This window comes from Sminthopsis crassicaudata, chromosome 1 (assembly GCF_048593235.1).
Source record: "Sminthopsis crassicaudata isolate SCR6 chromosome 1, ASM4859323v1, whole genome shotgun sequence".
NCBI classification, from domain to species: domain Eukaryota; kingdom Metazoa; phylum Chordata; class Mammalia; order Dasyuromorphia; family Dasyuridae; genus Sminthopsis; species Sminthopsis crassicaudata.
The window spans coordinates 96,809,929-96,825,385 of record NC_133617.1 but is presented as its reverse complement, the minus strand read 5'-3'; the positions used below and the strand labels follow the sequence as shown (position 1 = coordinate 96,825,385).

Sequence of the window (15,457 nt, the reverse complement as noted above, 5' to 3'; positions counted from 1 at the left end):
TAACTATGTTAAATTATGTTCAATATCTTTATTATGTTATATTTTGTTAAATGATAGCTAACAATTATTATGTTCAATATCTTTACTACGTTAAATCTTGTTAATGATAGCTAACAATTATTATGTTAAATCTTGTTAATGATAGCTAACAATTATTATGTTCAGTACCTTCACTGTTAAATTCTGTTAAATAATGATAGCTAATAATTATACAATAAGTTTGCAAGCAGCACTTAACAAGTATTTCATTAACCTTACAACAACCCTGGGAAATAGATACTATTTTTTTATTATTATTATTTTTTTTTTTCTCAGTGTTTTTTTTTTTTTATCTCTAGCTCTTTCTGGTTTATTCTCTCTCTCTCTCTCTCTCTCTCTCTCTCTCTGTCTCTCTCTCTGTCTCTCTCTTCTCTCTTCTCTCTTCTCACTTATCTCTTCTCTCTTCTCTCTCCCTCCTTCTGTCTGTCTGTCGCTATTTCTCTCTTATCCTAACCTCCTCCTTTTCCTCCTTCTCTTTCTCTCTCTCTCAATTTTTCTTCCTCTTTTTAACTATTTTTTTACTCTCAGATTGTTTTTTAATCTCTAGTTCTTTCTGACCTCTGTTATCACTCTGATTCTCTCTCTCTCTCTCTCTCTCTCTCTCTCTCTCTCTCTCTCTCTCTCTCTCTCTCTCTCTCTTTCTGTCTGTCTGTGTGTCTCACTCTCTCTGTCTCTGAAAATAGATACTATTTTAAAGGAAACCGGGAGAGAGAAAGTTTATGGGACTTGCCCAGAATCACACAGCCAGTATCTGAAATGGGATTCAGTATTCCATGTTCTATCTATTGGCCCTCCAAGACTCTAGTTGTTTGTCTTTTGGGAGATGAAGCCTTGACTTGCAAGTGAATTGGATTTGAGGGAGGGAGGGAAGGCTGTGCAAGGTCACCTGCCTCATTTTCCCCTCAAGAGCCATTTGGGTCCAGTGACAATCTGGAGGTTGGTTCCAATAGGCAGCGGAGCAAAATCAGAACCCAAAAATCTGCAAACCAGATTCACATCCCCCTTCTGACACTTTTATAAAGAGCAAACCATGGCAGCTCTTTTTGTTGTAGCTAGAAACTGGAAGATGAATGGATGTCCATCAGTTGGAGAATGGTTGGGTAAATTGTGGTATATGAAAGTTATGGAATATTATTGCTCAGTAAGAAATGACCAGCAGGAGGAATACAGAGAGGGTTGGAGAGACTTAAATCAACTGATGCTGAGTGAAATGAGCAGAACCAGAAGATCACTGTATACTTCAACAACGATACTGTATGAGGATGTATTCTGATGGAAGTGGAAATCTTCAACATAAAGAAGATCCAACTCACTTCCAGTTGATCAATGATGGACAGAGGTAGATACACCCAGAGAAGAAACACTGGGAGGGGAATGTAAATTGTTAGCACTAATATCTGTCTGCCCAGGTTGCATGTACCTTCGGATTCTAATGTTTATTGTGCAACAAGAAAGTGATATTCGCACACATGTATTTTACTTAGACTATATTGTAACACATGTAAAATGTATGGTATTGCCTGTCGTCGGGGGGAGGGAATAAGGGAGGGGGGGTAATTTGGAAAAATGAATACAAGGGATAATATTATAAAATATATATATATATATAATAAAAAAAAAAATTTAAAAAAAAAAAAAAAAAAAAAAAAATAAAGAGCAAACCACATCTGTCGTGAATTAGCACACATCTGAATCCCACCGAAGTGGTCCACATCTGGAATGCTATCCAGAGAGCCAAGCCTTGTTAATAGTTTTGAGTTAGCTTTATTAATTATTAATATCTGCAAGTATAATAATATTAATAATTACCCAGAAAAAAAAAAAAAAAGAGTTTTGAGTTAGATTTGAAATTCTTATCTTTGGTAGCACATCTTCCCCCTAACTCTAGGACACATTTCTGCTTTCCCACAAGTGTGACAGCTGTGAGTGGGAATGCAGCACTGAGGTCTGCCAGTGGCAATGGGACACCTGTCCCTCAAATCGGGAGTTTGCTAAGAGATAGATGATTTGTCCAGGAGGAATCACAACTGTCCACTTGACGTCTGCAGGAGGTAGGAGTGAAAATGTCATTTCAGAAAGGTTTGATGTAAGGATAAACTGCCCAGAAACTACAACTACGCTAATGTAGAATGGGCTACAGTGGATTCTCCCTCCTCAGTCCTCTAGCAGTGGGGCTAAATTATGCTATCAAAGGGGATTCAGACTAGGTTAGACTAGATACTAAGAGCCAACAATGATAGCACTGATATATTGCTTTAAGTTTTGTGAAGTGCTTTATAGATATTATCATTTTAATTCTGCTGTTATTTTTTTTTGCATTTTTTTTGCAAATTTTGCATTTTTTTGTAATGAAGAAACTGAGGCAGAGACATACACCATCTGAGGTCTGTTTCTTCATCTATAAAATGAAAGGGTTGGCCCAAGTCCCTCCCAACCCCAACTCTCTAGCATCCTATGATAAATTTAGTTGTTCTTCCACTCAAGGTCTCTGCACATGCCTTCTGCCTCCTCCTAGAGTGATGATAATGAATTGTTTTTTAAAAGTCATGTTAGTCTCTAGTGCATTGTTGGTGGAGTTGTAAGCAATTTGGAGCTTTGCCCAAAGGGCTATAAAACTGTGCTTACTTTTTGACCCAGAAACTGGGTCTGTATCCCAATGAAATCATAAAAGAGGGGAAAGGAGTCACATGTGCAAAATGTTTGTAGCAGCTCTTTTTATGGTAACAAAGAATTAGAAAATGAGTAAATGCCCATCAATTGAGGAATGACTGAACAAATTATGGTATATGAAGGTAATGAAATATTATTCTATTTTTAAAATTGATTAAAAATCTGATTTTAGAAAGACCTGAATTTACAGGAAGGGATGCTAAGCAAAAGAAGCAGAACCGGGAATACGTTGCACATTAACAGCAAGAATGTATAATGATCAACTATGAAAGATTTGGTGCTTCTTAGTGGTTCAGTGATCCAAAGCAATTCCAATAGACTTTGGACAGAAAATGCCAACTGCATCCAGAAAAAGTACTAAGGAGACTGAATGTAAATCAAGCCATGCTATGTTTACTTCTTTTTTTAGGGTTTTTTCTTTTCTCTTTTCCCTTTTGTTGTGATTTTTCTCTCCCAACATGATTCATAAAACAATAGGTACTAAAATTAATTAATTGAAATTATTAATTGAAAATTAATTAATTAAAAATCATGTCAGTGTTTAACCTATATTGTACCACTTGCTATCTAGGGGAGAGGGACAGGGAGAAAGGAGTAAGAAAAATTCACAACACAAGGTTTTTCAAGGGTGAGTGTTGATGTTTTTTTTTCTCTTTTTTCCCCCTTTTTAATCTGATTTTTCTCATACAGTATGATAAATGAGAAAATATATTTAGAAGAATTGCACATGGTTTAATCTAAACTGTATTACTTTGTATCTAGGAAAGGGAAAGTAAAGGGAAAGGAGGGAGAAAAATTTGGAACACAAGGTTTTGTAAGGGTGAATGTTGAAAACTATTTTTGTATTTATTTTTGAAAATAAAAAGCTATTATAAAAAAGAAATATTTGAACTTGGGTCCTCCTGACTTCAGGGCTGGTGCTCTATCTACTGCACCACCTAGATGCCCAGAGAATGAGGAGTTTTATTGTCTTTCTATCAATCATACTAAAGTTTATGAGGGTTGTAGTCTAAAGTGATTAAGAAGCACCCAGACAGATAAAGTCACTAATGCTAGAAATTTGGTAATTCAACAAATGAGAATACTCCTTTTACCATAGCCCACAAAATAAGGTTCATTCCACTCTCTGGTCTGGCATTCAAAGCTTTTACACCATGTCTCTAAATTATCTTTCCAATATTTATGTCCTACTACCTTTATTCCTTACTAGTTGTCTCCCAACCAAATTTCTTCAGCTTCCAAGACCTTTTCCTTACCACTACACTGCTTTAATCCTTGTGAAAGAGAACCGATCCCACAAAATCCCTTTCAAACTGCCTCCTCTTCCATGAAGTCTTTCCTGAAGGTATGGGGTGGTCCCCAACCCCAGCCCAAGGGGTTCATGGATAGACTTCCTAGAGTTTGTGAATTTGGATGGGAAAACAGCTTTATTTTATTACCATCCAAGTGAAATTGAACACTTCCTTTAAATATTGTTTTAAAAGCATCATTCACTCCGTGGCACATAAAGAGATAAGAACCCCTACCTTAGCCCTAATTTCCCATAGATAGTTACTGTATCCCCTTTGTTATCAGCTACTTGTATAAATAATTAGTCTTAGCTCACACTCACTACACTAAAAACTCCTTGAGGGCTAACTCTTAGGAAGAGTTATAATTAAGCTATAATGGGGACAATTAAGTGTCATGGTGGATGAAGTTTGAGGTCTGGAATCAGTAATACTCATATTCCAGAGTTCAAAGCTGGTCTCAGACACTTAGTTGCTATGTGAGCTTGGAAAAGTCACTTAGCACAGTTTGTCTCCGTTTCCTCATCTGTAAAATCAGCCTAAGAAGGAAACCATTCTAATCCCTTCTCTAAGAAAATCCCAAATGAGGTAACAAAGAATCAGACATGACTGAAAACGAATGAATAACACTACCAGATTCACTAGATTTCATCAGACCCAATTGCCAAATTTTTTCTTTTAACTTCATTTTCCTTATTTCTAAGATGAGGATCACGATACTGCCCCCATAGGATTGTTATGTTGCAACAATGGAGGTTAAAGCATAACATAAATGTCAAAATTATTATTTTATTATTAATAAAACATCTATTGAGGTACATTTGAACTCCAGCAGAAGAGAACTTATTGTACTTCCACTATGGCTCCCATACAGTAGGAAGTAATAATTCAATACAGAATACCAAGAACTCTAATAGCCACACCATTTGTAGCTCTGCTATTCTGAGAAGACCAGATTTAAAAGGAAGAATACAAACTTCCTCTTACTATTTTCTCCTTCCTGGGGAGGGACAAAGCCTCTGATTCTCAGAATCACTGAATCTCACAGGTCACCTAATCCATCCCTTACAAGAACACGAAACTCCTCAACAAGACCTCCTTGGAAGGCCTTCAGGAAGGGGAGCCCATCCTTTCTGGAGCAGCCCACTTGTGGACAGCGCCAGTTAAAAGAATGTTGGTCTTGGTACCCAGCCAGAATCTTGAGTTTTTGCAACTATGTATCCACTGCTCCAAGTTCTGGAGCCAAGAGCAACAAAGTTAATCTCTCTTCCTCCAAACAGCCCTTAAAAAAACTCGTAAACAGCTGTCATGATTATTCTATCCCCCCTTCCTCAGACCAAATAACCTCAGTCCCTTCTACTGGTTCTCATGACAGGATCCCCATTCTCATCGCCCTAATTGTTGCTGAAACAATGAGACGGCTGCCCTGTGGAGATAGTGCTGTTCAGCCTTTTTTCTCAGTTGTGTGACTCTTTGTAAAATCCCATGTGGGGTTTTCATAGCAAAATACTGGAATGGTTTGTCACTTTCTACTACAGTTCTCTGCCAGAGAATAATATTCAACAGAGTCACAGGTTTAGAGCCAGAATGAGCCACGGAATGAGGGACAGAATGAGTCCCTATTTCATTTAATAGAACAGAAAATGGACATTCATAGTTATGTGTCCAATAGCAGAAGCTAGAACATTTAGCCTGGTACTGGATCCCCCCCCCTTCTCCCATCACACTGCTGTTCCCACAACATGCTGATGGACTCTGGCCGGGGCAGCCGACCAGGGAGCCAGCTCATCCCCTCTGTGGCTCGGGACAATAACTCTCTCAATGCAGAATAACAATTTTCCTTGGGCAACTTACGGTTCATGCCAATGTCATGATACGTGAGGATGGCAGGACGGTTCCCCTTCGGGGTTCCACAAACGGTGACATGAACTGAGCCATGTAAAGTCTCAATGTCCTGCTCCTGTGTGGGGGAAAAAAAAAAAAAACCAAAACACTTTTCACAAAGAACTTCCACACCTGGACCAGTATTACAGCTGCTGGCAATCCTATGTGTGGGCTGGCGAAGCATTAAGAATAACCTCCATGTTCTTCACCCATACCACAGCTAAACTCAGGTCATACCAAGGAATGAATGGGAATTTATTCTCTACCTAAGGGACACACAGCTTTCTCATTGTGATCCATGCTGTGTGTCTAAAAATATCTGCCTACCTTCCTAACATCTTATACCTACTACCAGGTCAGGGCGTCTTTTCAGCACCTTTACTGAAGCTTATTATAATCATAAGATCATAAATCTAGAGCTGGAAGAAATCTTAAGGTCATGGAGTCATTTTATAACAAAGACAAGAAATTGCTCCATTTTCATTTCCCTCTGGGATCCTCAGTTTCTTCAAATCTCAATTCAAATACTTATAAGGTCTTTCTGGCCTTTTTTTCAGACCCAATACCTTTATAGATAGTTCTTACTTTACATAAAATTCACATTATGCAATTTTATAAAGAATTTCCAAAGAAATCTACATTCCCAAAAAAACTCTATGTTAACTATTCTGTACAGTACTCCCCCTCTGCTCCTGCCTCTTAGCTTAGCATTCTGCTGAGTTCCCTACCAACCCCCCCCCCCCAAAAAAGCTTAAAAAATCCCTCCAAGTGAAAAGCATCGGCTATTGTCCCAAATCAAGGCTCTGCACAAAGAAAGGAAGCCCTTGTCTTGCTCCTCCCACCCGCCTGTGTATTTTCTTCTGCTGTCCATCTTGGGTAGCTCAGGAGTGTCCCTGGTCCCCAAGTGTCACCCACCCTCTCCTCTCTGTGTCTGCGTCCACCCCTATGTGATCTTCCCCTGGGTTCTGGCAGGTCCCCCACATGGCTGGTCCTCCTCCTGCTCTAGCTTCTACATCTCCAGCTCTTGAAAAAAAGTGACAGCAATCTCCCTAAAAGGGTGCTTGGCTCCCTTCCTCGTGTCCATAAGGGCAAATTCACATTACATAAAAATCCCTTTATGTAGAAGACTGAGGAATGGTCCACTTACATAAAGTTAGAACAGTCTATGTTTGGTAGAGTGCATATTTGCATATGTCTTGCCTCCCAGTATAATGTCAGCTCCCTGAAGGCATACATCTGGTTATCTAGTAGGCACTTAATAAATGCTTACTGAATGATTCATTAATCAAATTCCCACAGGTAGGGAGCATGTTGGACCGTGGTTGCAAATCCAACACTTCACCATGTAGTGCTGGGGGCTAGAACCCATGTTTTGTGAAAATAAGTACATTGCAATATGGAAATATATCAGATGTCTTGGTATCTTGGGTGAGAGCAGGGAGAAGGACCTCAAAACCTTACAAGAGGAATGTTGAAAACTATATGTGCAATTGGAAAAAAATAAAATACTATTAAGGAAAAAAAAAAGTCCATTGCTCTGCCCACCATATCACATTGCCTTGTACATATAATCACCATCATCAACAACAAGCTTTTCTTATGCACTTACTATCTGCTAGGCACTGTACAGAGCACTGCATAAAGACAGGCAAAGATATGATCTTCCCTCAAGGAGCTTACATTGGAATGGTGGAGACAATATGCAAACAACTACCTATAACTACAAGATAAACTGTAAACTGGAGGTAACTGAGGGAATTGGCTGGCTTCATTGATTACTAAGGAAGCCTCTGGACCAGCCACTCAATCCACACAGATTTCAAGGCCAGGCCCAGTATAGTATCTGAGCCAGATGCTGGCACAATGGCCCAGTGTTGGACCATGATATTCTTCATTGTCTCCTGACTTCCGAGGACCCTCCCTCCTGCAGATGTGTATGTCTCTATCCAAAAATAGAACAGAATATCAAACAGAAGGGGACTTAACTGTTCAGAGCATGGTTGCAGCAGATGAACCTAAGTAGTTTAGTCTCTTTACCTTTACAATGGGGATGACAGACAAGATGATCACGAAGGTCCCCTGTACCCAACTTACTTTTAATGTTTATTAAGTGCATATTAAGAAAGATAATGAATGCCCTGAGCTGAGAACTGAGGATAAGAGCAAAGAACTTAGATTTGGGGGCCTCCCAAACTTACTTCTTGGGGAGCTGGGGGTGTGTGGGTGGCTTCATATGGCTGCCAATTGTCATGGACAGAACCAATAAGCATTAGGGGGCAGGACTTGAATTCAGGCCTTTCTAGCTCTCTGCAGTAACAGGTACTCAATCAGGATCACATTTAGTGGAATGTAGGCTTGGTGAGAACACAGATCAGCTTGCCTTTTTCTTGTTTCTCAAGCACCTAAGCATCCTGTCTTGCACTGCTGGTGTTCAATATAGACTTATTGAACTGAGGCAAATCACATTTTATCCTTATTTACCCATTACCTGCCCTATATTCTCTCCTTTATACCACAGCCACATTAATATTCCTTATGTACACCTTATTACCTATCACCTGCCCTATATTCTTTCCTTTCCATCACGGTTACATTAATATTCCTCAGTTAAACCTCAAAAGGAGCTTATGAAAGGCAGCTAGGTAGACAGCCAGATACAAGTCAGGAAGTTGTTAAGTTGTGTCTAACTCATAAGTGACCTCATTTGGAAGTCAAGAAGACCTAAATTCAAATCCTGATTCAGATATTTTATAGGTATCTATATGAGTAAGTCATTTACATGCAATGGGATAGTAACAGCACCTAAGCTCCAATATTTGTAATATGCTTTGCAAACCTTAAAGCACTATATAAATACTAATCTTCTCTATGGCTGCCCCAGAACCTACAATATTTAAAGCCGCAAAAGAGAGCTACTAGTATGTTAAGTGGATCTCCAATCAAAGATATTTAGAAAAACAAAAATAAAAATAACACAGCATAAGAAAAGGCACTAAATTAAAATTTTATATAATTTTAAGGAAAATAACTCCTAGATTCCCCCCTCGAAAGTGGGCAATGTTCAAGGAAGAACATTTTGCCTCATTTACTGCATGGAGGTTCTTAAAGATTATGTAAATAAAATATAAGTAAATCTGGGAGGGGCTACCAACCTGGAACCAACTTTGAGGATGGGGCCTAATGCCATGTCTTCTCAATGAGCATCTCAACTTAGGACAGGGGCTCAACACAGAAGGTTGGCCAAGAAGGAGTCAACATATAGCCACACCACCTCAAAGACTGTCTATGAAAACCAGATCTAGCTCAGTAAAGGGAAATTTATCACACAAATGAAATCATGGATCCTGGAAGTATTCAGGTAAGAGGATACATAACTCTGAGATCATAGTTTTAATTAAAAAACCTTCAAGGATTCCCCATTGCCCACCCAATAACATTCAGATTCAGTTTCCTCATCTGAATACCATTCACCTCCCAAGGTTGATAACAGGATAAGATAACATTTATAAAACAGTAAATCTTAAAGCTCTCCATAAAAACTCATTATCATTAGAGAAATTCTAGCTATTGTTTAAGGTTCTCAATAGTCTGCCTTCTTAACTCGCACTACTGCCATCACCACACACTTTTCACTCTGGCCAAATTAGAACTAATTTTGGTCTAGTCATATAAGAAATTCTGTGATCTCCCATATTCAAATTTTGTCATGTTATTCCTTAAGACTTTAACAATAAGCATTTATTAATTGTTCACCATGTGCCAGGTACTATACAAAAATGTTACAAGCCTTGCCCTCAAGGAGTTTTGAATCTTTACAAATAGTCTATCCAACTAACCATTACCTGACTCTTTTTTAGGTTGAATTTTAAATCTGCTTTTTAAAAATCATCTTTTTTCTTGTTCAGCAATTGTATAAATATGTATGCTTATATTCAATTTACATTACACACACGTGTGTGTGTGTGTGTGTGTGTGTGTGTGTGTGTGTATTTTACCATATTTAACATATACTGGATTACTTGCCAACTAGGGGAGGGGATAAGAGGAAGGGGGGGGGGAGTAGAACACAAGGTCAATGTTGAAAAATGATCCCTGCATATGTTTTGAAAATAAAAATCTTCAATTAAAAAAAAAATCATTTCCAAATTCACTTCACAAGGTATGGGAGGAGGACAAGGAAAACTCAACTTTCTCCCACCCCCTATTCCACAAGATAGTCTAATGAAAACTATGGACCTCTTCCAAAATTATATTTTAAATGAACATAATATAATATATAGTATTACAAAGGAAACCATACATATATCAATTCTTTTTTGTCCACAGACTCCTATCCCAAAGGAAGGTTTTCTGTATTCATAAAACTATCAGCATAATTGGCCTTATCAATAACAAACACAATAGAAATCATATGATTATCTCAATAGATGCTGAAAAAGCTTTTGACAAAATATAGCATCCCTTTCTAATTTAAAATCACTAGAAAGCAAAGGAATAGAATGTTCCTTAAAATGATGAGTATCTACCAAAAATCATCATCAAGCATTATCTCAATGGGAATAAACTATAAGCCTACCTAGCAAGATCAAGGTTCACATGAAGCAAGGATGCCCATTATCACCACTGTTATTCAATACAGTACTTGAAATGTCAACTATACCAATAAGAGAAGAAAAAGAAATAGAAAGAGTTAGAAGAGACAAGATGATATATTAAGAGAAACCTAAAGAATGAACTAAAAAACTACCTGAAATAATTATCAACTTCAGCAGAATTTCAAGGTATAAAATAAATCCACATAAATCATCAGTATTTCTTTATATGACCAACAACATTAAAGCACAAAATCAAATCTAAACCATTGGAAAAAATATCGATTGTTCATGGGTAGACCAATCCAATATAATAAAAATGACAATTCTAACAAACAAAGTTAATTTATTTATTCTGTGCCATATCAAACCACCAAACAATTTTATAGTTAGAAAAAGTAACAAAATTAATCTGAAAACTCAAAGGTCAAGAATAACAAGGGAATTTATGAAAAAAATACAAAGCAAGGCCTAGCAAAATCAGATCTCAAACTACTTTATAAAGCAAAATCATCAAAACTATATGATTCTAGCTAAGAATCAGTGGTGGATCAGTGGAACAGATAAGGAACACAAGACACAGTAGTAAATGACTGTAATAATAACAGTAGTAATAACATAGTATTTGATAAATACAAGAAGTATTTGACAAAAACTGCTGAGAAAAGGGGAATAATAGCGCCCCAACCAACATCTCATACTATACACCAAGATGAGATCAAAATGGGTGTATGATTTAGACATAAAAAGGGACACCATAAGCAAATGAGAAGAACAAGAAATAATATATCTGTCAGATCTAAAAAGGAAAGAATTCATAACCAAAGAAGCAAGAGAGATCATTACAAAATGTAGAATAATTTAGATTATATTAAATTTAAAAATTTTTATACAAACAAAACCAATGCCATCCAGATTAGAAAGGAAGCAGAAAGCCAGGAAACAATTTTTGTATCAAGTGTCTCTGATATAGACCTTATTTCTCAAAAAATGGAGAACCAGATCAAATTTATAAGAATACAAGTCATTTTCCAATTAATAATGGTCAAAAGATATGAATAAGCAGTTTTAAGATAAAAAAAAAAATCAAAGCTATCTATATAAGACATGAAAAAGAGCTCTTGATTAAAAAAAATATTAAAACAACTCTTGAGATACTGCCTCACACCTATCAGAGTTAATATGACTAAAAAGGAAAATGAAAATGTTAAGAGAGGATGTGGAAAAATTGGCACCTAATTCACTGTTGGTAAAGGTGTGAACTGATCCAACTATTCTGGATAGCAATTTGAAACTTCATCCAAAGGACAATCACGCTGAATGTACCCTTTTCATCCAACAATACCACCACTAAGTCTAAATTCCATACAAATCATAGAAAAGGATCTATCTACCTGTGCAAAAATACTTATAGCAGCCCTTTTCATGATGGCAAAATACTGGAAACTAAAGGAATACCATCAATTGGGGAATTGTGATAAATGAATACAATGGAATATTATTGTGCAATAAAAAATGAACAAATTTCAGAAAAATCTACAGAAACTTGTATGTATCAGTTCAAAGTGAAATGAGCAGAACCAAAAAAAAAAACATTGTATACAATATCAACAACATTGTTCATGAATCAACTGTGAATGATTCTGCTCTTCTCAAAAACACAAAGATCTAAGACTAGTTCAAAGGACTTAAGAAGGAAAATCCATACCCAGATAAAGAACTGATGGAATAAATGAATATAGATTCTTTTCCCCTAACTTTCTCTATTCTTTTTTTTTTCTTTTGATTTATTTCTTCTTTTACAACTATGACTAATATGGAAATGTTTTCCATATAGTATATGTAAAACCTACATCAAATTGCCTACCATTTTAGGAAGAGAAGTGATCCAGAAAGGGAGAAAAATCTGGAACTCAAAATCTTATAAAATGTATGGCAGGGGGCAGCTAGGTGACGCAGTTGATAGAGCACCAGCCCTGAAGTCAGGAGGACCTGAGTTCAAATTTGATCTTAGATACTTAAGACTTCCTAACTGTGTGACCCTGGGCAAGTCACTTAACCCCAATTGCCTCAGCAAAAAAATTAAAAAAAAAAAAAAAAAAAGCTAAAAACTGTCTTGCCATGTGATTAGGGGAAAATATTATTTTTAAAAAGAATGTAGAATTTATGTGTTTTCTGCTGGTTTTATCCCTTCAATTAAACCTAGAGAGTTCTATGCAGCAAGGTAAGAATACAATTACAGATGATGGTCTCATGCATATTATAGACCTAATAAATGTTCACAAAATGCAGGATGACCACCACCTTAATATGACATAGTTACTCATTATTAGGTCTCTTAAATAGCCTACAAATTTAACAGAGGGGTTCTATTGCTTGAAATGGAGGGGGATTCTTTCCCACTCAAATCCTGTGGTTTTCTGCCATGTGGAACGAACTTTTTGTAGTGTGCCCATATTTATTACCACAACAAAAACTTCCAACAGATAACCGAAGTAAAATCATTTTGTAGTCCCTAACCACATAATTGTAAAAGCTAAAAACAGCCCCTTTCAAATATATGGATAAGCCTAACAACCAAAAAAGCACCTTCCCTTTCCAAAAAACCACACACAATTCAAGTAGCCAAAAGCATCCATTCCAGTCCCCGTAAAATGCTCCTGCCTTCTTCCCCAAAGCTATCTGCACCAGACTCTCTAATAAGGATGCTTCCCAAACTAGAGATGACCTCTCACATATCCGTCGGGACAATTCTCAAACCAGCTGCCTTTCTCTGTCCAGTAGGTATGTCTGCTTTCTTGCTACTGTAAGGGTGGCTGAGAAATAAAGATGGAATTTCCTCTTCTGTCATCTCCCTCCATGGTCCACTTGCAGTCCTAATGGCCCCTTAGGAAAACCGGCCACAAAAGCCCCCACAAAGTCTGTGGTTGTGGAGCACTTGAAAACATTGGCTGTTTTGTTATGTTTGTGTGAGGATAGAGAGAAGGAAAGAGGATGTGGAATGAGGAATGGGGCCCAGAGCAAAATTCCCCTTTTTCAAACTGAATCCCAAAAAGAAAACTTAAAAAACAAAAATCTACACTCAACCAGAAAGTTTCCAAATCACTCTCTTCTCCCCCAACCTTGCTTGTTTACTTACTTGTTTACTTCTCCAACAAAAACATGGGGTCTTTCTCTTCCATAATTACTGCACAGCTATAACTGGGAATCTCTCGCCAAAGTCCACTCATGGGGAAGGAACTGTTCAACCAGTCTTTGATACCTTCCAGAAAGGCTGTACTCCTGCCTAATTCTGCATTTTTATTATATCAAAGAAATCAATGTTCCCGTGGACTTTTCACACTGGAAGCACCCTTCACTATTACAGCTGCCTCCATTTTAAGGTGGAGACCCAAGCCAGAAGGTTTCAATTCTCTCCAGACTTCCTCTACCATACCCAAGAGTACTTTCTCTCCTGGAATTTTTAGCTTTCTTTTATGTCCTGTTTTCTCCTATTAGAATTTAAATTCCTTGAGGGCAAGAATCAACTCTATTTGTATTCCCAGAATTAGCATGGTAGCTGGCACCCAGTAAGCACTTAATACCTGCTTACTGACCCAACATTTGAATTACTTCATGGGCTACTGTATATTCAACTTTCTGCACCTTTCCTACTAATACACATTGTCCTAGGTAATACTCATCTATTAATGGATCTTGAAGAGCTCTTCTATAGCAGAAGATAGCACAGTGGATAGAATGCTGAGCCTGAAGTCAGGAAGCCTCATCTTCCTGAGTTCAAATCCAGCCTCAGCTACTTCCTAGCTGTTTGACCCTGGAAAAGTCACTTCACTAAATTCCTCATCTGTAAAATGAGCTGGAGAAAGAAATAGCAAACCAAGAAAAGCACAAATGGGGTTATAAAGGATGGGATATGACCACACAATTCTCTAACAGGTCTTAGGAATCAATTGTTGAGACACTAGAAATTTTTTAGTCTAATTTCTCATTTAATAACCAGGAAACTTTGACCCTAACCAAAAAAGTCATTTGCCCAAAGTATCCAGGCAGTAAACTAAAAAACAAAGGAAACTTTTGATCAAATCTCCTTTCTGGTCTTTTTCTAAAAAGGCAATAGCTCAAGGATGTCCCACAACTAGACAGTGCACAATATCCAGAGATGAATTCAGTATGTACTTCTTGGAAATAATTAATCTAATTAAATATTTATTTCAAGCCTAGATGATTTCATAACTGTGGTTACTACTATGACAGGACAGTAGTCTTTCTCTAGTTTTATACATTAAAAGCCAAGGTTTCATAACCAGAGCCAAGATGGCAGAATGAAGGCAGGAACTTGCCTAACCTCTCTCCCAAATGTCTCCAAATCCCTATGAATAACAATGATAATAAATAAATAAATTAATGAATGAATAAGATAGATGAATGAGTGAATGAATGAATGAACAAATTTCAGAGCATCAGGACACCAAGATGGAGTGGAATATTTTTCAGCTGAAAACTTAAGACGCTCAACAGAAAAGTTCTGTGAGACTGGGATGGGAATCCAGCAGCCAGTCTCAGTGCAAGCTGCACTAGCATAGCCTAGCCCCAACTCCAGCCTCAGCATCAGCAAAGCAGGACTTTGTTGCTTTAACATACTAGATCTTATAGCCATAGTGGGGCAAGGGCACTCCTAACAGCCCCAAGGCAGCTGATAAAAGTCCTGAAGCTTGAGACAGCACCCCTCCACTCTGGAAGCAGCCTATTTTAATAAAGATTTAAAACCCAAGTAATAGACTAGGAAAATGAGCAGACAACAGAAAAGGTTTCTGAGCATTGAAAGTTATTATGATGACAAGGAAGATCAAAACACACTCAGAAGATGATAACAAAGTCAAAGTTCCTCCATTCAAAGCTTCCAAGAAAAATGAGAATTGGAAAAAAAAAAAAAAAAAGAATTGAGCTCAGGCCATGGAAAAGCTCAAAAGTGATTTTGAAAAT

At 37.4% G+C, this 15,457-nt stretch overlaps 1 protein-coding gene across 1 annotated transcript in view; it reads right to left on the bottom strand.

Moving 5' to 3' along the window:
- The window catches only part of NDRG1 (N-myc downstream regulated 1), a 74,977-nt gene that overhangs the window by 28,654 nt on the left and 30,866 nt on the right, over window positions 1-15,457 (bottom strand). The window contains exon 4 of the mRNA XM_074265060.1: window positions 5,853-5,958. Within this exon, the coding sequence (XP_074121161.1) occupies window positions 5,853-5,958 (106 nt within the window). The remainder of the gene's footprint in view (window positions 1-5,852; window positions 5,959-15,457) is intronic.